Source organism: Panulirus ornatus, chromosome 40 (genome assembly GCF_036320965.1).
Source record: "Panulirus ornatus isolate Po-2019 chromosome 40, ASM3632096v1, whole genome shotgun sequence".
Classification (NCBI taxonomy): Eukaryota; Metazoa; Arthropoda; class Malacostraca; order Decapoda; family Palinuridae; genus Panulirus; species Panulirus ornatus.
Window position 1 is genome coordinate 4,923,993 of NC_092263.1, and position 26,924 is coordinate 4,950,916.

General features: G+C 37.9%; 1 protein-coding gene across 2 annotated transcripts in view; it reads left to right on the forward strand.

The window, feature by feature from the left end:
* LOC139761323 (very long chain fatty acid elongase 4-like) overlaps positions 1–25,181 on the forward strand; it is a 39,840-nt gene extending 14,659 nt beyond the window's left edge. Inside the window, exons 5-9 of one of the 2 annotated variants that reach the window (XM_071685384.1) lie at positions 2,740–2,911; positions 7,575–7,702; positions 11,731–11,880; positions 13,932–14,060; positions 21,958–25,181. In XM_071685384.1, coding sequence (XP_071541485.1) covers positions 2,740–2,911; positions 7,575–7,702; positions 11,731–11,880; positions 13,932–14,060; positions 21,958–22,080 — 702 coding nt within the window. In that variant the 3' untranslated portion in view covers positions 22,081–25,181. Of the gene's footprint in view, positions 1–2,739; positions 2,912–7,574; positions 7,703–11,730; positions 11,881–13,931; positions 14,061–17,117; positions 17,362–21,957 lie in introns of those variants that run through there. The other variant, XM_071685385.1, reaches the window with a different exon arrangement.
* The last annotated feature ends 1,743 nt before the right edge of the window (positions 25,182–26,924 follow it).

A 26,924-nucleotide genomic window follows, 5' to 3' on the forward strand; every position in this document is an offset into this window, starting at 1 on the left:
GAAGATGCTAGGGTAAACCATGGGAAAGTCTGATAGGCTTGGTTGTGGATGGGGAGCTATGGTTTTGGTGCATTATACAAGTCAGCTAAAGAATGAATGTGAGTTAGTGTAGTTTTTTTTTTTCCTGTTCCTGGTACCTCTTTTCTGATACAGAAGATGACTTTCAAGTATGAAAGAGGAAAGATAATTGTAATTATCATTATTGATACAGCTAGAAGATTTCCAGTCCAGTTGTGGATAAGTTCCAATATTTGTGAGTAGAATGAAGTGAGGATGGTAGGAGGAAGTATTGAGCATGTATGAAAATTGCATAAAGTACTCATACTTGTCTTAGTGCAGGTGTGTGGCTGTGAAACCCAGGTGTATTTTGGTTGAGATTGTTAGAAATAATATGAACAGTAGAGATAAATTTTAGTTGGAATTAGATGAATAGATAGAATGAAGGATGAAAATGTTAGGTTATATGGTGTGAAGAAGTCCTTAAAAAGGTGCAGCTGCTCTCAACAAGCTTATACCTCTGTGATCTGAACACTCACCTTTATCCCCCTTGCCTTCATACAATGACATTATTCATGCACTATTCATTTGTACATGCCAGCTACTCAGTTTATTAGGCCTGGGGCTGTTTGATATGTAGATGATAGAGGAATGACTGGGGATTAGGTGCAGTGGGAACATTTTGTGCATGGAGATGCTGGTCTAACTAAATGAATCAGCTTAATGTGTAATGTGAAGCCATAAGAAGCATTTCAGCCAATGTGGAAGTCCATGTTTTACTTTAACTCAGTAGTTATGGTTTGTGGATGTGTGTAAGTGATGTATCAGAGGCTGGATATATCTGATCCACCCTGATGAATTACAAATGGAGTAATGGTGATATATGTATTGATAGATCTCCGTACCAAGCTGTGTTTGAATGACTGATTGATTTTTTCAGATTATGGGTACAGATCTTTCCGTTGGGATGAGATTGAGGTCTGAATGTTTCATGATTTTAAATGTGATGTTTTTGTGTATCTGAGATATTTTAAAAATGTTTTTATAAGTAATATATGTAAATATATACCATATGAAATATTCAAGAAAAAATTTAATTCTTGTTCTAAGCTAAAATCTTTAGTTGTCCCCTCCTGTCACAAGTTCAATTTAGACCAAGGTAGAATTTGATGGTTATCTAGGAAATTAAGTTCTATGGATAGGGTTGTTAGCTACACTGTTATGTTCCCTCAAGATATGCACTGACTTACCTTTATCTGATTTCTATAGAATTTAAACTTGATGCATAGTAGTAAGCTTAATATGCTTCCTTTTCATGTCATTGCACCCAGCACTATCACTTGGATACTTGTTGGATGTCATTATAAGGGCAGAATAAAGGTAGAAACTATAGAAATAATAGATAATAGGAAAAATCATAGAGCACTAATGTCTCAAGTTCAAACTAGGAGAACAGCTATGAAGCAGTGATGTGGGTTACGGCAACACTTGGAAAATGGAGCAATAGCCTGAAACTCGTGTGCCATTTTAGCAGGAATTTTACATGCCCCAGTATTAAAATTTTACATGCTCTTGCCTTTGGATATTTCATTAATTTGAATGATACATATACCTGCACATACATGGGTGTTACTAGACTTTATCTGCAGGTGGTTACACTGTGAGTGAGGTTTTTGGTGAGACTGCATCAATGACATTAGTCATGAAGGAATGCATTTGTGTTGTGGACCTTCTCACTCTAAAGGATTCCATCTTTTCCCTGCTCCTGCATGGTGGGTAGCCTTGAAGCTGCAAGAGCCTCATGAAAGGGATCCTGTATCTATATGGACTCCCGTGGTGTAGTGGTTAGCGTTCTTGTCCATGATGCATTCATGGGCTGCTCGGGGTCAAGCGTATAGGTTTAAACCCTGGTTGTGGCAGTTAGTCCACAGTCAACCCGGCTGTTCATCCATTCCTAGGGGTTGGTTGATAAAATGGGTACCTGGCGCACGCTCGGGGTATAGCATTGATGGGATGGCCTTGATTAGGGTCTCAGCTGCTTTGCCATCTCAGCTAAAAAAAAAAAAAAAAAAAAGATATATTTTTTCATACTTTTTTGCTGTTTCCTGACATTCCCAAGTTAGTGCCAGGAGCAGATGAAGAAAAGCCCTATTTTCTCACATCATTCTTTAGCTGTCATATGTAATGAATTGAAACCACCACCCCTCTATGTACAACCAAGTCCCACAGATCTTTCTTTGGTTTTATTCGTGCTGCTGTATAGCTCCTGATTCAGTCCAATGACGGCTTGTTGACCCCTTTATACCACATCACTCCAGTTCTTTCTGTCCCATGCACATCTTTTACTCTCCTGCATGTTCAGGCTTTAAACATTCAAAATCTGTTTTACTCCATCCTTCCATCTCCATTTTTTTCATGGGCTTGCCATGCCATATATGCATATGTGTATGTATATACATTTTTACATCCATACATGTGCACTTTCATTTACTTGTAACACTGTTCTGAGATGCATATACCTACAATATGGTAATTTTTGTCTGTTTTGTTTTTGTAAATCATTATATTCAGATTTGTTTACTTTGCATTTTTGGTAATGGTTAGATTTTATGCTCAGGATTCTTCTTAGGTGTTAGCCTAAGGGATTTAGTAGTGTATCTTGTAATGTAAAAGTTTTGCAGAGTTATGCTCTTAAGTTTGTTGTACAGCTTGTATAGCTTTGATATGCAATATATTTCTCAGATAGCTGCAGCACTTTGGTGGTATTACATCTCCAAACTGGTGGAATTTTCTGACACTTTGTTCTTCATCTTGCGTAAGAAGACAAAACAGCTGACTTTCCTGCATATATACCATCATTCTACAATGTTTTGCCTGTGGTGGATTGGAATCAAATGGGTTGCTGGAGGTTCATGTAAGTAGCTATGTCTGTAGCATGGGTAAAAAATCTTTCACCTTGGATACTGATTAGTTTATTTATGTCGTCATTGCATTAGTTATTTTGACACTATTTGTACCTGTGCAAATAGAGTATGAGGCTAGTGGCATGGTATCAGTCATTTTTATGTAGAATTACTGTGAATTAGATAACTGTCTCTGAAATCTTGATGATTCTTTCTGTTTGCTAAAACCTTAAAAGATATAGTTCAGTTGGCTTTCAGTTCAGAAAAGTGTAATGTCAGTAGTAAAGTAAAGAATAGTTATATGATTTTTCTTGTAATATCAGGAAAGTCTTGAGTGTTGGAAAATGGAACTTTAACTTGTCAATTGTTTTCCAGAATGCTTCCTCCCAAAAGTGAGGCTTGCATTCTATTTGTTTTTATAATTGTTTCGTGTACATTGTTTAATAGAGATATGCTCCGTTCAGAGAGAATGAAATCCTTAGGAATTAACTCCAGTTGTAGATGGTTCATGAATATTGATCCAAAGTATATGTCAGTGTTCATTATAGCTTGGAGTGTTCTTTGATATAATTATTCATTGATTACTAAATATCTGAGTTTAGCTCTCATTTATTATCCAGGCTGCTTTTGGAAAGCACTCAAATTGAGATTTTTTTCTTCTGGTTGAAGTATAATGGCTGTGTTATTGCTAATGACCACATCTTAAATTGATGAATGACATAGGCAGATCACCAATATATGACTGAACCTGCCATCAGGTGGCACCATATAACGTTATGTCCTGTATGCCTGTTACAACCACCAAGAAAATCTTTCTTCATTCTTCGTGTTGGGCCATGGGGAGCTCTTTAGGTCTTCTGTCCTATGGCTTTTGTTCACTTTGTGTATCAATGCCTGGCAGGCTCCATTGTGGATCCATGAAGAGCTCACTTATTTAGGCTCTAAAGGAGGTTAATTGTTTGATGGCATGCTGTTTTTATTTCTTCATGCTTTCCTTTTCAGTAGCTGACTTCGCATGGGCAAAAACATGCTGCAGCTATCTTGGATTAAAAGGAAAATGAAGAGTGTGAGGTAAAGTAAAGAAGAAATTATCCTCAAATGTGAAAACATAATAGGAAGAGGGAAAGATGAAAGAAGGAAGGGATATTTACAGCATTGCTGTTTGAGGGAGAAAGGAGGTACAGTATCATAGCTGTCCTTCCTTGTGTGGCTAGTCTCCCCTTAGAAATTATGGGAATGGGAAGCAGCAGTTTTTGCAAGTTGCTGTTAGTTTTGTTCAAGTGTCAATGTTTATATTTAGAAAGGGCACCAGGAGGAGTCGCAGTTGATAAAGATACATAACATTTACAAGAGTATGATCAGCTGAACCAGTTGGGCGTGAGATTATGTTATTTGCAGTACAAAGGTTTAGAGGTAAAAATAGATCCAATGTGTTTTGAAAGTGGATTTGATGGTCTGGAATGTGAGTAGTGTGCTTGATAATTTACTCCAGATCATTGAAACTGGAAAATACAAGGGCATCAACCCTCTCATCTTTTGTATCGGAGACATTCTACCACTCCCTGTGGTGTTCATTGAATTTTCATAAGCCTGAGGATTAGAGGATGTTATGGCCTCATGGCAGGAATTTCGATAGCCAAGGAGAGTTATCAAGTTTGTAAGCCCTAAGCACATGCTCCAAGCTTGCTGGTATTGGAATAAGCATAGACCCTTCCTTTGAATTGGGATAAAGAGTGAAAATTATTGTTAGAAACATGAATATGGACTTCTGTGGTGTAGTAATTAGCGTATCTGACCATGATGCATTCAGGTGCTGCTAAGGGTAGGTCACATAGGTTCGCATCCTGATTGCAGCAGCCAGTCCACAGTCGATCCATCTGTTCATCCACCCCAAGAGGTTGGCTGGCTCTGGAGATGAAGATTTGTAAAGGTTTTCAAAAAAGAAGAGAGAATGTTGGGGAGAAGAGAGTGGTGAGAATAAGTGAGTTTTGAAAGGAGACTTGTATGAGGAAGTACCAAGAGAGATTGAGTGTAGGATGGCAAAAGGTGAGAGCAAATGATGTGAGGGGAGTGGATGAAGAATGGGATGTATTTAGGGAAGCAGTGATGGCATGAGCAAAAGATGCATGAGGCATGAGAAAGGTGGGAGGTGGGTAGGTTAGAAAGGGTAGTTAGTGATGGGATGAAGAGATAAAGTTGTTTGTGAAAGAGAAAGCAGGGGCGTTTGGACAATGCATGCAGGGAGGGAGTGCAGGTGACTGGGAGATGTATAGAAAAAAAGCGGTGTGAGGTCAGAAGAAAGGTGCAAGGGTTGAAGAGGAGGGCAAATGAGAGTTGGGGTGAGAGAGTATCATTGAAGTTTGGGGAGAATAAAAAGATGTTTTGGAAGGAGGTAAATAACCTGTGTAGGATAAGAGACCAAATGGGAACTTTGGTGAAGGGGGCAGGTGGGGGATGGTAACAGATGATGATAGAAGTGAGAGGGAGATGGAATGAGTATTTTGAAGGTTTGTCGAATATGTTTGATGATAGAGTGGCGGACAGAGGGTGTTTTGGTCAGGGTGGTGTTTTGAAGTGAGAGGATGAGGGAGAAAGGTTTGGTTAAGAGAGAAGAGGTAGTGAAAGCTGTGCAGAAGATGAAATCCGGCAAGGTGGCGGGTTTGGACGGTATTGCAGTAGAATTCTTTTAAGGAAGGGGGTGACTGTGATGTTGATTGGTTGGTAAGGACCTTGGTGAAGTGCCTGAGGATTGGTAGAATGCTTGCATAGTGCCATTGTGCAAAGGGGATAAAGGTGAGTTTTCAAATTACAGAGGCATAAGTTTGTTTAGTATTCCTAGGAAATTATCTGGGGGGGTATTGAATTGATTGAGAGGGTGAAGGCATGTTCAGAGCATCAGATTGGGAAGAGCAGTGTGGTTTTAGAAGTGGTAGAGGATGTGTGTATCAGGTGTTTGCTTTTAAGAATGTTTGTGAGAAATACTTAGAAAAACAGATGGATTTGTATGTAGCATTTATGGATCTGGAGAAGGTATTTGATAGGGTTGATAGAGATGCTTTGTGGAAGGTCTTAAGAGTAAGTTTGAACAGAGAAAAATTGGAGGAAGTGGAGTGCTTTAGATATCTGGGAGTGGACATAGCAGTGGATGGAACCATGGAAGTGGAAGTGAGTCACAGGGTAGGGGAGGGGCGAAGGTTCTAGGAGCAATGAAGAATGTGTGGAAGGAGAGAGTGTTGTCTCGGAGAACAAAAATGACTATGTTTGAAGGAATAGTAGTTCCAACCATGTATACCACATTGTTCCAATTCACTCTATTCGTTGTACGCCTCTCACCCTCCTGTGTGTTCAGGCCTCGATCGATCAAAATCTTTTTCACTCCATCCTTCCACTTCCAATTTGGTCTCCCACTTCTCCCTGTTCCCTTCATCTTTGATACATATCTCCTCTTTGTCAGTCTATCTTCATTCATTCTCTCCATTTGTCAAAATCATTTCAGCACACCCTCTTTTGCTCTCTCAACCACACTCTTTTTATTTCCACACATCTCTCTTACCCTTTCATTACTTGATCAAACCCCCTCACACCACATATTGTCCCTTAGCACTTCATTTCCAGTACATCCACCCTCCTCTGTACAACCCTATCTATAGCCCATGCCTCGCAACCATATAACATTGTTGGAACTACTATTCTTTCAAACATATCCATTTTTGCTTGTTGAGATAACGTTCTCTCCTTCCACATTCATCACATTATTCACATTCAGTCTCTAGCTGTCACTTGTGATGCACTGAAACCACAGCTCCCTATCCACATCCAGGCCCCACAAACCTTTCCATTGTTTACCCCAGACGTTTCACATGCCCTGGTTCAATCCATTGACAGCATGTTGACCCCGGTATACCACATCATTTCAATTAATAAACTTGTGAAAAGAGAGGGAAAGAGAACTAAGGTGAAGAAGAAAAGTTGAAAAATGGATATGATAGGTGCATGGTGCATGTAAGGAGATGTTAAGACTAGCCTGGTGACTTAGCTTGAGTGAGACAGAAAGTAAAACCAGCAGTCCTAACATGAAGGGTGATAGATGCTTCTGTGCACCAAATTAGCACTTCTAAATCTGGATGTTAGTACTTCTTTCCTTGGCCTGCTGCTATCTGGACTCACTACTCTGCAAACATGGCGTATTGGAAGGGTTGGTAAAGACTGAGATTAGATCTTTTGGAGAATATTGAAGGAAAAATTTGTGACCAGGAATATAAAATAAATGATCTCAGGGTAGCATTGTCCTGCCAACCCTGACCAACAGATGTGAAACACAAATGTGGAATAGATTAGATGGTATAGATTGTGATCTGCTAAAATGAGCTGATTGAAGGGTGTTTGCAGTATTAGCAGATGAGATGCAGAAAGTAATGTTGAAGTGCATAGGAGAAATAGGATGTCAGAGTCAGAAAGACATGAGCTGTGGTGTCACAGAGTAGGTTAAGAGATATATATATTGAATTTGTTTTGTCACGTGGAAATGATTCATGATGATAAGTTGTTAAAGAAAGACATTGCACAAGAGGCATAGTTGAAGAGATAGATAGATGCAAATTTGGTCAATGTTTGTATTATACTGAATATTGTAAGAACTTAGAATAAGATTTTAATGATCCTCTGCCATTTCAGCTTTCCTAGCAGCAATGATGAACAGCTTTGTTCATGTGATTATGTATGCCTACTATGGCCTATCATCATTTGGGCCATCTGTTCAAAAATATTTATGGTGGAAGAAACATATTACCTGTATTCAGTTGGTAAGTAGGTAGTTATTATATTTACTTTTTACATTTACAGATAGTGGGGAGTACTCTAGAAAGCTAATACTTCATAAGTCAGACAGACAAGCATTTTGTTCAAGTAAGGAAAGGGAGTAGATCATAGCGAGGCCCAAGTGAACTATATCTAGAATATGATAGTTTTCATTGGCAGTTTTCATTGGCAGAATAAATTAGTAAAATAGCAGTACGGATAGGAAGACCAGAAAATTTCACTGTAGCCAGGTTTGGTAAAGAACCAATAGAATTTTGTTCATGTGAGCAGTATCCAACCAGATGATAATGTAATTTACTGACTCAAAGTGAATAAAGATTTTTTTTTTTTTTTTTTTTTTTTTGCTTTGTCGCTGTCTCCCGTGTTTGCGAGGTAGCGCAAGGAAACAGACGAAAGAAATGGCCCAACCCACCCCCATACACATGTATATACATACGTCCACACACGCAAAATATACATACCTACACAGCTTTCCATGGTTTACCCCAGACGCTTCACATGCCCCGATTCAATCCACTGCAGCTCACCAGCTTGATATGTCAGTAAGTTTGATTCAGAGAATATATTTCTGTAAGTTGATTCTTATGTGAACCATTGAGCTAACTAACATGACACATATTTACACAGAGACAAGGCAACACTTTTTTAAAACTCTCTCTTCATAACTCAAAAATATTTACCAAAAATGATAATCACAGTGTAAACAAATGCTGATTTAGTTTAAGGGTGGTGAATTGCTGGATTGGTGTAAGCAAGGAGACCGTGTATGCTGGCAGCTCACAAAGATTTAAAGACCTTCATGATGGTTTAGAAAATATAAGAGATCAGGGGCTTATGAACTTAAATATCTGTCTCTGTAATTTGCTGATAGATAATTTCATATACACTTGGGAGTTGACATTGTCCTTATTTTGTAACTAGAATCACACCTTTGAAAAATAGTAAAGGAGCCCAACTGTCTGCTAGCAAATATTAAGAGTTGCATTTAGTTTCATGGCTAAGGAAATATTTTATAAGATGGTCATGTTTTATATGAGGCCAAAATTAGAATATGCTTCTCAAGTTGGTCACCACTCCTAAAGCAGTACAAATAGCTAACAGAGAAGGTCCTGAGATGGTACCAGAAATAAGAGAGATGGTTTATAGAGAAAGGCTAGAAACCTTAAAAATGTCCTCCTTGGAAGAGAGAGGAGTGAGGAATGACCTGATTATGTCATTTAAGTTTGTAAAACAAATTGATGAAGCAGACAGTGAACAGCTCTTCAATAGAGGATGTCACATGAAGTTAAGCAAGCAAATTGTTGAGTAGATGAAAAGAAGTAGTGTTATAGTATAAGACTGGTAGATGAATTGAGCAAAAGTTTTGGTATTTCTGTGGGTATGAGGCAGGGCTTTGTGATGTCACCATGACTTTTTAACACATATGTGGATAGAGTGGTAAGAGAAATGAAAGCAAAACAAGGGAAGAGGGGTGTAGAGATGAAGTGTGATGGTGAGGTATGGTGGCTAGAGACAAGCCTGTTTGTGTGTGACTCTGTTGTTTGCTGACAATGAAGAGGAATTGCAGAAGGTTGTAACTGTTTTTTTCATGATGTGTGTAAGCATAGGCGATTGAAAGTAAGTGAATTTAAAAGTTAAGTAATGGTGTTTGAAAGGACACAGAATGAAAGTATTGATTTTGCAAAGCCCTATAGAGTGAGAGAAGAAAGTATACTTATTTGTACCATATTTATGGAGGGGTGGGGGAGAAAGATTGGAAGAGGTGACAGAAAATAAATTTGGGAGCAATCTTATGTAGGTTTTGGAATGAGATATAAGGGAGAGGGTAGTACATGGTAGGAGACTAATTGGGTCCCTTGGTAGACAATGAAGAGTAAAGGTGTAAGTATGGAAGTGAAGAAAGGATTAAAGGACAGCATGGTCTTCCCATCCTTGACCTATGCAGCCAAAACATGGGCATGAAATGAGTTACAGAGGTCAAGAATCCAGGCTGTGGAAATGAGTTAGTTGAGAGGAGCGTGTGGTATGACTAGATGGAATGAAGAAAGTATTGAGGGGGTGTATGAGAGATTTATGGCAGGGAATGCAGAGGGTATCAATTGTGGAGTGGTAGAGTGTGTGAAACATAATACTATGAGGTGGTTTGGGCATGTGAAAAGAATGCAAGAGGGGGAGTTTACAAGGAGAGTATATGATAGTACAATTAAATAGTTTGATATAAGAGTGGAAGAGTACTTGTGGGAGAGAAATGGAGGAGAACTGCATGGAATGCTGCATGTAAGGACAGGGTTGAGTGGAGACTTTTGCCATGGCCACCCTTTTGATGGGAGTTCCAAAGGGAATGTGCTGTAGAGATATAGATAGATTGATAGATGAATGGAACAGAATAAGTGAAGACATGATGAATGCGGCCAGCAACTGAAAATTTAGAAAGGTCTGTGAGAGTAGGAAATGTTCAAGAATGGGGCCCCACAAGTGTAAAACTCCCTACCCAAATGGGTAATTGCACAAACTTAAAATAAAACACTATTCTGATATGTCCAAAAGCTAAAAAGATTAAAGAGATGAAAAATCAAGCAATATAGATATTGCAGTGTAGATATACAAAGTTTCTAAAGCTATTGTAACATAAGAGTATCTATGTTATTAAATTTTTTTTAGTTATATTGTTGCAGATGATCTTAGATGAACAGTCATTCACGTATGATATCCCTCCTGTGGAGAGGGCCCTATGAGTGTTTGTGAAAGCATTTGCTTGGAAGGGGTTAAAGCTTTGGATTTCACTAGTTATGTGGACACTGCTGCCATTGCCACCCCCTTGAGGGAGTTCCAGAAGGGAACTAGCATCAGAGATACAGATAGATAGATAGGATTAAAGCACAAAATTGGTTATTCCATGAAATTTCACACCCATCGACCATTATAAAGTGTAAGAGGTTTTTAGATACTTGTTGATAGTGGCTGGACCATCGTATGGTAACCTGCCCAGATCCTTGACATCATAATACAGAGATGATGTGGCAGGGCACAGCTGGTCACCACCATTAATTCTTTGATTTCTGATCTGCTTCAGGCCTTTTACTGTCTGGAATTAAGGAATGGTTTTTGGAAGAGGAAGGAAGGTAAAGAAAATGAAGTGGATGCTTGTATGGCTCTGCTTTCAATAGAAAAAAGTTTTTTGTTCTTGTAAACTTATATATCTCATACTGAACCCTGTGAACATCTGGAAACAGATTCACATGAAGGAGGGAGAACCAAAAGAAAAATCCTGTGTAACAAAGTAAAGAAAACCTTACACTGAATGATAACTTGCCTCCCAATCCAGACCAACCTTACACTGAATGATAACTTGCCACCCAGTCCAGACCATCCTCCTCTGAAAGCCCTCCATCAGATACTCATAGAGCTCTATCTTTGGTAAAGATGTCTCTTCTTTCTTCAAAACCTGAATTTTTATTAGATTTTGATTATTGTAATTTTCTCAATTTTTTTAGAATTAATAAGTAGTTATGGTAAAAGTATTGAAATGTCTCTGAGTCCATTTTTCATTTTTATCATTGATTTATGAAGTAGATAAGGTAAAAGTGGTGAAATTATTCATAATTACCCTACGACCATTTTCTGTGAAAGTCTTGGTGTTACTCGGGGCCTCTTTCTTAAGGCTTCATAGTCCATGGCTGCCCTACTTCTTGTAGCAGGGAAATTAGTCTCCTTTGAAGTTGTAGGTCCTTTGATGAGACTGTACCATCAGTGATAAGCCTTGCCGAAGGCATTGTCTGGTAACTGCAGTAAATAGGTGTGTAGATAGATATGAAAGAGTGCTTATGATATAAACCCCTCTGAATGTATAATGAATATACATTCATTTACATGCATGTAAACATACTTGTTTGCTAAAAAGGAATTGACATATGATTAATCAAAATGTATTTGCCTCAGGGCTTAAAAAGTAGATTTTTTATAAGATTTTTCTTTTTTGAGATAAGTTACTAAAATAATTTTCTGCTTGCAGATTCAGTTTACCAGTGCAGGAGTACTAGGTGCTAGAGCAATTGTTGTTGGATGTGACTTCCCTTTGTGGATGCAGTATGCGTTGGTGGTGTACATGACCAGTTTCATTGTGCTGTTTGGGCAGTTCTATGTACGAGCCTACAGATTCAGGGTATGCATTCAGTATTTCCTCCATATTTATATACTACCATTATGACTATTTAAAAGTGATATAAAGGTTTCTACACCCATCAGTGCTTGAAGGACTCATGGTATCTAACCTTTTTTATCAGGGCAACTGGAAAATTCTTAGCAGGCTATTAATGCTAAAACATAGTGTTCACTTACCCAAACAGATAATCATAAACAGACCAGTTAGGCAGAGTCACATTCAGCTGTTTCTGCTGTTGTTGATAACAAGATTATGTGTGTAGCTATCCATTTCTAACGACCTATTTGTACTGCACAGGGAAGGAGTTTTACACTCGTGGGGCCACATCTTTTGCACACTCTCTCCTATCATGTAACCTCTTAAATCTTTGTATTCTGTTTGGCTTAAACATGTCCTCAGTCAGTCTTTTCTATTTATCCATCACTGTAATACTATGAAAATATTTCTTTACATCTTATTCAAAAGTTTCTTACTTGATTTCATGTTATGTTCTCTGGTCCACTGTCCACTCCTTTGCTCTGTATTGAAAACTTAAGGATTGTGATCAGGCTGTCAAATTTCACTCCTTTGAGCCAGGTAACTGTCCTTTCTTTCTGTTTCACCCACACATTCTGTCCACAAACATATATCTCCTTTTCACGTAACTTTTGACAACACTGAACTTACACAGCTCCTTCTTCCTAACACCTAGTTTTTTCTGTAGTGAGTGCTATATGCTAGCCCTGCCTTTTGGCAAAATTGCAGGAGCATTAGGTAGAAGTAGTATGTAGGAACATTAGCTGGAAACATTAGGTAGAAGTAATAGGTTGGAACATTAGGCAGAAACATTAGGTAGACACAGTAGTTAATAGTAGTTGGTGTAAACATGAGTGAGTAGCCTCTTAAAACACTGCATTAGAGTTGCCCTTAGCCAGTGGCCTTAATGTTAAGGGTAAGGCATTAAAGGCAAAGAAGTGGGACTGGAGTTCACCAGTTATCAAGACTCTTTCTGTGGCCAGCCCCTCGAGGGAGTTCCCATAGGGAATGGGCGTCAGAGATATGTTATATTATTGTACTTAACTGCCATCTCATGTGTTAGTGAGGTAGCTCAAGGAAGCAGATGAGGATGGCCCAACCCACCCACAAACACATGTATATACATAATGCCCACACACACACATATATACATACATATACATTTCAGCTTATACATACATATACATACTCAGACATGTATATATACACATGTACATACCCACACTTGCTGCCTTCATCCTTCCCCGTCGCCACTCCGCCACACACGAAATAACATCCCCCCAGTGTGGCAGTGCCAGGAACACTCAAAAATGGCCACATTTGTCCATACTCAGACTCTAGCTGTCATGTGTAATGGACCAAAACCACAGTTCCCTTTCCACATCCAGGCCCCACAGACCTTTCCATGGTTTACCCCAGATGCTTCACATGCTCTGGTTCAATCCATTGACAACACGTTGACCCCGGTATCCCACATCGTTCCAATTCACTCTATTCCTTGCACGCCTTTCTGAGATATAGATAGATGAAATTACCTTTGTCAAAGAATGTGTTTTCTGAACTCAGTTAGAGTTTGAAGAGGGCAAAAAAAAAGAAACCTTGCTTTCCTGTAGGGCAACAGCAACTCACTTCCCAGACCCTCTCATCCCCTTCAGACTGCGTACTCACCCCTCTCTTCAGGAATTTCGCATTTACCGCCCTTGCCACCCTCTCCATAAATGCAAGTCATGTTTTATGTGAACCTAATATGTCAATAATATGTATTCTTTTAGCTAAATAGAATTGGACTGCGAATTCAGTTGCCCCAGTAGGGAGGAGCAGGGATGATGACTCAAGTGTCTGTGAGTGTATTATTTAGTGCTACTGTAGTCTGACCCATGTATTTTGGAGTTGTTTGGGCTTAAGGGATGTGCATGGAAAGTGGTAGAGAACTTGCTTTCTTTGAACTCTAGTTACAGTGCAAAAAGATTAGTTTCCCAATGCAAACATTTGATTCTCTTCCTTATGTACATATAACAATAAGCTTATTTTTATAGTGCCAGAGGAGGCTGAAGGAGAGCAAGAATGGATCAGTATCTCACAAAAGTGAGACCAATGGGACAGTTTGTAATGGTGTTGCTCCTGTACAGCGGACTTCTAGTGGAGTATCCAACCAGAAGGCTCGGGTATGTATTTTAAGTTTTCACTATACATATGTCCTCAACGTATGTGACTGAAATAATCATATAACTAAAATGATTGTCTGTCAGCCTTATATCTAACACAATCACATTCTGGGGGTCTTTGCCCATGCCTCACCTTAAGTGAACCAGGCAGAGACAGGCTGGAGGTGATTGGTGTATAAATTTGTGATATTTTGCATTGTTTTCTTTCTACACCAAGTGTTTTTGCATTTCTGTGTGTGTAGATGAATTCCCCATCATACAGTGAAATGATTCGTTATGCATTATAAGATTACTATATTTTCAAATGATGTGGAAAAATTCCAATCCACCCCAATAACATCACCATTCATTATCACTATCTCCACTCCAGCATCAAACCAACATACATCTTATATCAGTAACAATGATTATCTTTACAGCCAGTACTACCATTCGCTCCACCACCATCATCAACATAATTCATACCAACATGATTGATAATTATACTGTACGCACCACTGAAGTCCTGTAGAACATCTGCATTGATTGTTTCCACATGTATAGCTTGCTCTTTGAATCTTGTGATACATATGATGACTCAAGCTCAATTTTCAATGGATTTTTAAAGCTACACACACATAAATGTAAAAACATGGTGTAGAATGAAAACATTGCCAGAAGATTAAATATGAATGTGGCAGTTAAGGGTATAATTGGGATGCATGGGATATTCAGTGTTATGAATGGAAATAGTGAAGAGCTTGTCGGGTTTTGTGCCGGAAAAGGAGTGGCGATTGGGAATACCTGGTTTAAAAATAGGGATTTACACAAGTACACATATGTGAGTAGGAGAAATAGTCAATGGGCATTATTAGATTACATATTAATTGATAGGCATATAATGGAGAGACTTTTGGATGTAGATGTGCTGAGATAGGCAAGCGATGTGATGTCTGATCATCTGTACTTCTTTATCCGACCACTCACTACCCCTTCTAATCTGCCCATCTCCCACCTTTTGCATGCCACATGTATTTCTTGCACATGCTATCACTGCTTCCTAAAATACCTCCCATTCCTCACCCACTCCCCTCAATTCATTTTCTCACATATTTTGCCAGTCTACACTTAATCTGTCTTACAAGCTCACTTACTCTCACCACTCTCCTCTCTTTTTTGAAAACCTGTACAAATCTTCACCCTTGCCTCCACAAGACAGTGATCAGACATCCCTCAAGCTGTCGCTCCAAAAGTCTCTTTTACACAATTTTCAATTGATATGTAATCCAGTAATATCCACTGGCCTACTATATTGGTAAACAAACTTGTTTACCAATGGTGTCTTAGCTATGTCTCTTCCTTGTGTACCAACTGACTGTTCTATGTCTTCTGTCTCATTCTTGTATCTCCCCTGATGATGCGATCATTATACAAAAGTGAACTTGGGGACTTATCATGTTTCATTTTCCTCATGGTTATATGCATATATGTATTTTTTGATATGTATGTGTATGTGTGTGTTTGTGTATGTATATATGTGTATATGAGTGGATGGGTCTGTAGTAATGAAATGAGAGTGAGGAATAGGTGAAGGAGAGGTGGTAGTGGTTATTCCCTCACTGTGCACTTCCCCTCTGCATCATTACTAATATCAGTTTTCACATTTGTAGTGAATGGTAATGAGATATTCTTTGCTTGTGTTGAATGTAAGATTAAAGAAGGAAGGAGGTTTCTGTATTAACAACTGATTAAAGAAGCTGGCTGTGAGATCCCAAAATAATGAGATTTTTTCAAATTGGCTGGGTTAAAAATCACTGCATTCCCTGCACTTCTTGCCTAATCAATTGTGACACACCCAGATCTTTTATATTTGTCTCACTTCTTATTTCTTTCTCTGCTGGTCCCTTCTTTGGTGTCACTGAAGTGTTATCATAACTTATTATCTCAAATATATCATTATTGAATTCCATTAAGTTTACATACTTAGGATAGGTGTGGGAATGAATGTTCTTGGGGTACTGAAGAATGTGTGGAAGGAGAGGTTGTTATCTTGGAGGGCAAAAATGGATATGTTTGAAGGCATATTAGTCCCAACAATGTTGTATAGATGCAAGGCACAGGCTATAGATGAGGATGTGCAGAGAAGGTGGATGTGTTAGAAATGAAATGTTAAGGATAAGTATGTTGTGAGAGGTACTTTGATTGTGTAAGTAATAAAAGGGTAAGAGAGAGGTGTGGTAATGAAAATGATGTGGTTGAGAGAGTTGAAAAGGGTGTGCTGAAATGGTTTGGACATATGGAGAGCATATAAGTGTCAGAAGTGAAGGGGACAAGGTGAAGGGGGAGACCAGTTTGGAGATGGAAGGATGGAGTGAAAAAGATTTGAGTGATCAGGGCCTGAACATGCAGGAGGGTGAGAGGTGGGCATATGATAAGAGTGTATAGGAACAATGTGGTATACATGGGTTGATGTGCTGTCAGTGGACTGACCTATGGCATATGAAGCAGGAGGGGGAACCATAGAAAGGTCTGTGGGGCCTGTTTGAGGATAGGGGGCTGTGATTTTGATGTATTGCACATGACAGTTAGAGAATGGATGAGTGAGTGTGGCCTTTCTTTGCTTAGACAACTTCCTGGTGCTTCCTTGCTAATGCGGGATACAGTGAACAAGTATAAAAAAGAAGCTTACTTCTGCTTATTTGTAGTTTTTTCCAAATCTTTTTGCCTCTCCATTTAATTACCTTCTGATACAATCATTCTGTTTATTATGGTGTCATCACTGAAGCTCCTTATTTTCTGTTGATGTCTATTACCATTAGTATTACATTATTATACTTCGTGACCTATGGTCCCAGATGGTATATATGTCTGACTTCCTGAGTGCTGTAGTAACCCATAAAAGGGGTAGAGGGGTTGCAAAGCTCAAGATTCAGTTGCCATCACAGCAGCCTGTGGTTCTAGGGATTCTCCTATTAAATCATAGGCATTTTTTTTGTAGAACTTCAATTATTCATGCTCATGTGTGTTGTTGTTAGAAAGTGGAAATTAATTCTCTGAATTATATGCATTTTTCCTCAGAGTGGATACTGTGTCAGTTTAGACCAAATGATGTGACTAACCCTGGAGCAGAGAATGCCGTGTATATTTTCAACTGGCGGGGATGATTAGATTTTATGTTTTCCATGGGTGATGATTTGCACTTTAAGCACTCAAAAAGGATAATGTTTTTGTCTGAGTGGCTGATACTCTTAAGGTAATGATTATAATGTAATATGGTAATGTCTGTATGTATGATGCTTTCTTTTATAGAGTGACCTGTGGAAATAAGTTTTCTAGCGATCCACACGTAGTGAAAACCTTTATTTTTTGGAGGTGACTCTTGATTAGTTCAGGTAAAGTTAGTGGAGATCTCATTGGATTTCATTTTGCAGAATTTAAACTTCTTGTTCAAAGGGGATTGGATGATATAGCCCTTTAGTTGTTGATAAGCCTGATTGGGAAAAGCTTTTTATGAATCCTCCTGTTTTACCAGTTGCTAAAATTCAGGTCTTTCATCTAAGAAAATTTTTAATTGATTGATGATTATTTTGCAAAGATTGATTTTATCTCAGATTATCCTTGCTAGAGAATGGAGCGGTTGACTCAGTTTTAGATACTGCTTTTGATTTGGCTTGTAAGATGATGATAATGCCTTGAGCAAGTATTTGTTTGTTTGCTAGAATTTATCTGCATAACTTGTAATGCCTCTTGGAGATTAAGTGTTTATGCTTCGTCAATTTGAGTAGCTCTTGGAATTTTTATTAATATGATTATCGGAACTTCAGATTTGCAAATTGATGGCGTACACCAGAAGTGTTTCTGTTTGAAAATGTTCATATCTCTTTTTGAATCGGTTACTAATATTTCATTTCCCACTGATAGCAGTTATGTAGATCTCTGTAGGTCCTAGATATAGAGTTCACTGTAGGCAAAGGGACAGTTAAAAAGCCATGAAAGAAGTAGCTCATCGTGGAAGCAAAACATCCTTATATTGCTAACAGCATTGTTAAGCCTCATGAAAATTGTAAGGACTTTCCTAAGAAAGATCAGAGTATGTTTATTTTTCAAAGAGGTTTGAAATCCAAAATGGTTGCCTTAAAACTAACATCAACAAATGTTTTTCTTTGTCATCTATGCCATATGTGCCTCATAACATGAGTCATAAGAAAAAGGTGATATGTCTTGCTCTTTAGCATTATTTAAAAAGTAGAGTCATCTGTAAAAAAAGTCCAATAACTTTATCATTTTCTCCTTGGGTGTTTGCAGTTCTCGGTCAGGAAATTTCTTGCCTGTAAAAGGTGCCTAATATTCATTTTTTCTTTTCATCAAACTGAGGATTTCCAACTGTCAGTAATAGCCTGTCAGAATGTAACAGGAAAATACCATAATTTAGATGATATTTGTTGGGTAAAAGCAACAGTTTTCATTGAAATCAAACTTAAAGTAAAAATACAGTAAAAGATGTGTAATTCATAAAAGTACATACTTGTAAAATAGAGTACTGGGGTCTTCCCACAGAAATGGTTCCTAAAGTGATGTTATATAATAGTAACATTTGAGAATTAGTGTGTAAAGTCTTAGAACAATATTAAGGGCTCACTGTAGAGATGGATTTGAAAAACTTATTTTCTATTTACAGGACCTTATTCAATGGTATTTTCCATTGATAATGAAATCTCTAAAGATATTTCAAGTCTCTCTGAATCCTTCCTCAACTTCCATATCTTTAGACACCTTGACTCTCACTGTCTTCTCTCTGATCATCAGTATGGCTTCTGTAAGGAGAGATCCATCATTAACATTTTTTCTTATCTTGCTAATATCTGGCCATCATCCCTGAAAGATGTGTAGTTGCCCTTGAGATATCCAAAACTTTTAACAGGGTGTGGCATCTGCTTCCCTCTATTAGCTTCCCTCCCCCACTTTGTTCCTTCATATCTAGCATCCTCTCCTGCCAATCTGTCTCTTTGGCTGTTGATTGAGCAACCTCCCTACCCCCTTTTTCCATCAACAAACAACCAAATGCACTTAAACACTGATGACTCAACTTTGTATTTATCCACATCCTTCAATTCTGTTTCTTCTTCTCTCACTCTGTCTGCATCTCGTCTTGACACACCTTCCTCAGTAAACTCAGACTTAGACAGAATATCTCTGTGGGGTAAAGGAAACCTAGTTAAGTTTAATGCCTCTTTAACCCAGTTTCTTCCTATCTCTATGACGAAAACTCCTCACAGTTCTCATCTCTCCTTTAACAGTTCTGTAATTTCATCTCAACTTTGCGTACATGCTTGGTTATACTATAACATCTACTCTTTCTTGGAAAACCCACATTACAGGAATAGCTAAGTCTGCCTCAAGGAAACTAGGAGTCCTGTTTAGATGTTAATTTCTTTTCTTCTGAACAGTTGCTCCATACATATATAGGCTCGGTTCACCCCTTGTATGAAGTACTGCTCTCCCATCTGGGGTAGTTCTAGTTCTGCATTCTTCCTTGACAGAATTGAGTTGAAAGCAGTCTGACTTATAAACTCTCCCAGGCTAACTTCCAAACTTGACTCTCTTGATATGCTGCAATGTTGGTTCTTTTTCCTTCTTCTGTAGGTGCTACTGTGGTTGATGCTCCCAAGAGATGGCTGCATATGTGCCCCAATCACTAGCTGAACCAGGCAATACTTGGCAAGCTGGTGCATCACATGATTACTGTGTGGCTATTGGCAACTTAAGGGTGGGCCATTTTGATAACCATTTCTTCCCATACACTTTGAAGTCTTAGAACTCTTGACTTTCCCAATAACTATGATCTGGCACAGTATAAAAAGCAGGTTTCACTTTCTCCAAAATTCATAAATACTTTCCCTTGTCTCTTCCTTTTTCCTTTCATAATCCTCTCCATAATTTCAGTTAAGGCCCAGCCTTGATGTGGACTTTTGTTCTTGGCTGGAGCCTCCAATGTAAGATAAAAAGTATAAGAGTGCTGTGAATTAGGTTACTATTATATTAACAAAATTAGCTTGCATGAGTGAAATGAGAGAATTATTGAAGAATGATATAATACTTATTTTTTTTTTTATTTTGCTTTGTCGCTGTCTCCCGCGTTTGCGAGGTAGCGCAAGGAAACAGACAAAAGAAATGGCCCAACCCACCCCCATACACATGTATATACATACACGTCCACACACGCAAATATACATACCTATACAACTTTCCATGCTTTACCCCAGATGCTTCACATGCCCTGATTCAATATTACTTATTTGTTGTAAAAAAGTCATTAGGAAGAAGTATGGATGAAAGTCTTTGAGATTGTTTTGGTTATGGTAGATGGTGAACTGGTCAGTAAGATAATTGTAATACAGTAGGAAGTACAAGGAAGAGAATTTGACCATGGAAGAGATGGATAGATATAGTGAGAAGTTATTTAGGCTGGGATAGTTTACATAAAGATGTTGAGGAGTGAATGGAGATCAGATGCAGTAGAAGCATTTCGTGAATGAAAGTGAGATGAAGAAAAAATTTGGTCTCTGTTGACAAATCAGTTAAGTCTTTAAACTGAAAATGTAAGAAGTCATTGTGCCACTTCACATATTGGGCATAGGTTGAGGATATATATGTGATATTGAAGAGGCTGTATGTACCTGACATTGCCATAAAACTGAAAATGGATTAATGTTACTAGATATATAGATGCACAGATCTGATATGACTTCATGAGAGAAAATGTTTGGCAGAACTGAAGGAGCAAGCTTTCTTGATTAGATTTATCTAACGCTCAAGGGACTAGTTGTACAGTATTTGAATGCTTTAAGGTATCTGTACTTAAGTCAAGCATTTATGATTTGCTTCTTCTTGCTGTAATTCAAATTGGAAAGCATACTTTATTTGAATATATAGTTACCATATGTCACAGGCAACAACAGTTCTATCTGTCTAGCTATATCTCTGATGTCCATTCCCTCTAGGAATTCCCTCAAGGGGATGACCACAACAAAAGAGTCTCCATAACTGGTGAACTCCAGTGTTGTTTCTTAGCCCTTTGTGCCTCACCCATAAGAGACTGCTGGCAGAGGGCAACTCTTGTGCTGTTAGCAAAAGGAAAGAATCCAAAAATATCAGTAACCCACGTAACACAATGAAGGTTGTATGGTTAACATTCTTGGTACCCAAGCTGTACTTTTGCAGTCAGATACTTTTCTGTTCTCATTTAAATTGGAAGTAATGCTTTCTTGGTGTATAGAGATGCACAATGTCACAAGCATCTACAGATAGCATTGGAAAAGAATTTTAGTTACTCATATAATGTGATGAGGGATGATAGAACCCTGATGTGTGTTCTCTGTATACCCCAAGCGATTATTGATAGTCTTTGATGATTTGTTGGATGCTGAACAATCAGCACTAAGAAGAGTCATCTCTCTGTTTATCATATATTATTTGGTGGTAGAAGAGATGAAGATGGGTGTTAACAAACCAGTGACAAGCAGAGGGCATGGTGCACCAAGTTTAATTGTGTCTCAAGCAAGGTTCATTTACATGAATGTTTTTGTTTCAACTATTCTTGATATTTTTTACTGATTGATGATACTAAGATATTCTCTTGAATTTTTTGGCAACTATCCATCTTAGGGACCCATTGAAATTTTCCTGGCACCATCCCGTAAAGGTTAAGTAGACTTGGTTTGTAGGTGATGGATGCGCAGATATAGATGGATACTTAAAAACTTTGGGTCTAGGACCAGATTTTATGATTTACCTCTGTTTATGTGCAAAAATAGGGATTTATAGGTATATTCTCGGCTGAAGTTCATCACATAAGAAAGTAAAAGTATTTGTTTATGCTATTATTAGATTATTCCTTCTAATGGTGCATATTTTACAGGTTGACAGAGATAATTCTGGTAAGAAGCATGCCTTAGCCAATGGTAAATCCAGGTCCCAGCGTGGTAATGTACAAACTCGAACACAGTCACGTCGTGAGGCTCGTTCTTGCCAAGATTCGTAACTCATTTGTGTTGTATGTTGAAGATTTGGTAATTATATCAAGTTGTAAGCCATACTGAAATTTTGGTATGTTGATGGTTACTATCAGAACTGTCAGTTTTTTTTTTTTATTATACTCAGTGACACCATTCTTGTGAATGTATGAAATATCAGAAATATCTGTACATTAAGATTATGGAAGAAGTGATTGGTACATATCTGAGCTGATATCTAGGTGTTTCAGAGTATAAAGAAATTGTGGTTTTCTCAATTGATATGAGATTAACCTTTTTTATTGCACAGTGTTGTCAAGTCCTGTCTGTATTTTAGGGCATTATAATATAGTTTTTATGCTTTGTACTTGTAAACCATGAGACAGTGGTTTGAGCATAAAGTAATGGAGAGTTGGCTGGGTATGAATCAGTTTGATGTTTGTATAGCCAGTCATTATGCTGGATGTAGTTCCCAGAGTTACTTGGGAGGATGTCATCTTATAAAGGGGGTGACATTGTAAGAGATGAGTACAGTATATACAATATTTTATTTTCTTGAGCTCTTCAGTATTTCCAAATTTCCAAATATTGTGCCCAGTTTTGTTGAGAGCTCCATTGTCTTTGCCATTGTCTTTGGTAATATTGATGTACACTTATTTGACTTTTATGCTCATTGATTCCCATTGATTTTATTTCTAATGCTACATGCCTTTGGATAACATGGAGTTGGTGAAAGAACACATATGGGGTAACTAAAGGTACTTCATAACCTTTCATAAGTCTGGGTATTTGGGAAATAACTTTGCTGTTGAAATTTGTGCCTACATATGGGATGTAGATAGTAGTATACAGCCAAGGAAGTAAGGAAAAATAGATATTGCAGATGTTCATTATAATGTGCAAATGTGAGCTGCACTGTTTTTAGGAGATAGTTGTTAGTTATATAAGACTTCATATATACATCATATTAGGCTTGGTCTCTACAAACGAATTCAGAAGAATAAATGGTAGAATGGGGAATGAAAAATGATTCCAGCATTATGCAAAATATTACTTTCTATTGAGTATATACAAGGAACTGTCACTTAAAATTGTTGCTAGTACTCTTCTCACCAAAATGCAAGTATTTACCACATTTAGATGAGGCTAATTGTCACTTATGAACAGTGAACTGCACATTAGGATATTAGGTCGAAATATGTTCCGTATATATTGTGAATGGTTTTATACATGACACTTTTTGAATGTGCTGTATAGATGATGATGTGTGTCTTTGTGATGCAGTGTGTGTCATAATGTAAATGATGATGTTGATCACTGCCATATCTCAAATTTTTTTACTCTTATCTTAGAACAACAAAGGGGTTTTTAGCATTACATGGACCACAGGTTACTGCTACTGAGGCAATAAGGTATTAGTATGAAAAGAAGGGGCCACCATCATACAGGAGCAACACCCTGTATTTGAAATCCCTTAAACTTAAGTATGATCCCAGGGCTACGTAGAGTTTAGCAGGTATTCTTTGTCATGGTTCGTGCGCTGCTTGTCATTGGTATAGTAGGATTTTAGACTTGGGGCAAATGTCCTTGTTCAGGAGGATGCCATTCCATACTAGGAAGTTTTGTAAATGTAAATTTATTGTAAGAGGCTTGATATTGTATTATTATTCATATACTAATGCCCCTATGCATTTGTAGTGTATTGTATAAGCATACTTTAAAGTTCTGTAGTGATCAAATGAAGTTTGAGGTAAACCAGTTGAAAGACTTGGCACAAAAGTTGAAACATGAGACATTTTACATTTTGTGGTTGTTATATCTGACTTAAAAGTATTTTGAATTGGAAGAACATTCTGTCATGAGCATTTTGTTATAGTGCAACGTAATGTGAACAGTATCATGATCGTATATGAAAGATGTTTGTTTATAACCATAATTGTTATTCAGTAGTAGCATAGTTATCCTCCAGCAACTGGAATTGGATCATGAGTTATGATACTTGAGAGAGTATATTATAACTAGGCCATTGTTATAAATGCTAGCTTGTTTTCTTTTCTTGAATGTTGGGAATGGAGATGGTACTCAAAGCTGTTCCTCTGAAGATTCCATTTTATGGTTGAGGTGTTGAAATTGTTTCTGCTCTTTGTAATGAATTGTTTCTTTTATTTTCTCTGGGCACTTATCTACTGGGAAATGAAGACTTGTGATTTCTTGCTGAATAGCTGCAGAGATCTAAGAACAAATTAGTGATTGTCTTGTACTTATATGAATATTTATGCATGGAATGTTTTTTTTTTCTATTAAGGATTCAATAAGCTCAATTATATATGGGAATAAGTCAATCTTTTTCTTTTCATGTTCATGACAGGTATCATTGTTTTGGTTGGTTTTGTCTCCTGTGAATAGATTTATCAATGAAATTACTTTCAGAATAAGACAATTTAGGATTAACATAGAAATTACTAGATGCTAACATGTATTTCATATTGTCCTTGTTATACTGTAAACACAGGAAAGTATTGTTCTTATGAAGCTGCTCTTAGATTTTCAGCAATACATTTTTTTTACAGTTCATTCTATTTCAGTCTTGATATGGTAGGAATGTTGAATTTCTGGTGATCAGGTATATGGGAATCTCCCAATGAAGAGTTGGCATTCAATGCTCAGGATGATGGATGGACCAGTTCTTTGTTGCACTGTAGCAAGTGATTATTGACACTTTTGTGTATATCAGTCACCGTAATTGTCAAAGCTAAGTTTGGATTTTATTATACGCTCAGTTTTTCCATTACCTTGTAAGTTTATATGCCATAGACTCTGCTGCTTTATGGAACTTAGAGAATATTGTTTGTCATGCTTCATTGTTCATGACTGTGGCCAGTATTTTGCTCTGTTTGTTCTCCATTATTCTTCTAGCATTAAACATAACTTTTATTTATAACTTTTATTACTTTATTTTTGGGTTTATGAACCTAATTACAAGGTTAATGATCTTTGTGGCTGGTAATCCTATTGGGAATTATTCATAAGATTCACAAGCTTTGTTTTTAGAAGTTAGGATCTGTAAAGATTGTGGTGTATGAATAGATTTCTATGTAAAACTTGACCTTCTGTAAATTTTGGAGGAGTTTGATTTGGTTTTTTGATCCTTTGTTTTAAGAAGTGAAGGTTTCAACCATGAGTAATGTGACAAGTTTTAAATCCACATTATCTTAGGAAAAGTAAGATTTTTTTTTATAAGATTTGATGCAGGATTATATAATGTAAATGCTGGAAGGGGCAGGTGGTGGGATGTCCGTTCACTATCTTATGGAGTCAGAGGTGAAGATTGGTAAAGTTTACAGGAAAAGAGGAAACAATATGAGAGAAAAGTGGTGAGAGTAAGTGAACTTGGGAAAGAGAATTGTTTGAAGAAATACTGGGAAAGATCAAGAGTATAATGGCAAAAGGTAAGTATAAATGAAGCAGGGAGTGTGGTGAAAAATGGAAAGTATTTAGGGAAGTGGTACTGGCATGGGCAGGAGATGGACATGGTATGCAAAAGGTGGGAGGCAGGAAGATCAGAAAGGGTAGTGAGTGGTGGGATGAAGAAACAAAGTTGCTAGTGAAAGAAAAGGGAGGCATGTGTGCAGTACTTACGGGGAAGGACTGTAAATGATTGGGTTTTGTATAAGAGTAAGTGGCAAGAGGTTATGCAGAAGTTGCTGGGGATGGAAAATAGACAAATAAGAGTTGGGATGAGGAAATATCAGTAAACTTTAGGGAGAATAAGAATAGGTGGATGTAAAGCTTGAAAAACAAGAGTGCAATGGAACCAGTGAAAGGGACAAAAGGGAAAGTGGTAACAGGTAATGATGAAGTGAGTATTTTGAAGGACATGAATGTGCGTAATGATTGATTGGCAGATGTAGGATTTTTGCTTAGGGTGGTATGCAAAGCGAGGAAGTCATGGAAAGTGGTTTGGTGGAGAGTGAAGAGGTGGTGAAAGCTGTATGCAAGATGAAATGTGGCAAGGAGTGAATGGTAATTCAGTTGAATTCATTAAAAAAAGGTGACTGTATTGTTGATTGGTTACTTAGGATTTTCATTCTATGTATGGATCATGGTGAGGTGCTTGAGGATAGTGGAATGCATGCATAGTGCCATTGTATAAAGGTAATGGGGTTAGAGGTGAGTGTTCAAACTACAGAGGTATAAGTTTTTCAATATTTTTTTTTTTCTTTTTTTTTTGCTTTGTCGCTGTCTTCCGTGTTTGTGAGGTAGCGCAAGGAAACAGATGAAAGAAATGGCCCAACCCACCCCCATACACATGTATATACATACGTCCACACACGCAAATATACATACCTACACAGCTTTCCATGGTTTACCCCAGACGCTTCACATGCCTTGATTCAATCCACTGACAGCACGTCAACCCCGGTATACCACATCGCTCCAATTCACTCTATTCCTTGCCCTCCTTTCACCCTCCTGCATGTTCAGGCCCCGATCACACAAAATCTTTTTCACTCCATCTTTCCACCTCCAGTTTGGTCTCCCTCTTCTCCTCGTTCCCTCCACCTCCGACACATATATCCTCTTGGTCAATCTGTCCTCACTCATTCTCTCCATGTGCCCAAACCATTTCAAAACACCCTTATCTGCTCTCTCAACCACGCTCTTTTTATTTCCACACATCTCTCTTACCCTTACGTTACTTACTCGATCAAACCACCTCACACCACACATTGTCCTCAAACATCTCATTTCCAGCACATCCATCCTCCTGCGCACAACTCTATCCATAGCCCACGCCTCGCAACCATACAACATTGTTGGAACCACTATTCCTTCAAACATACCCATTTTTGCTTTCCGAGATAATGTTCTC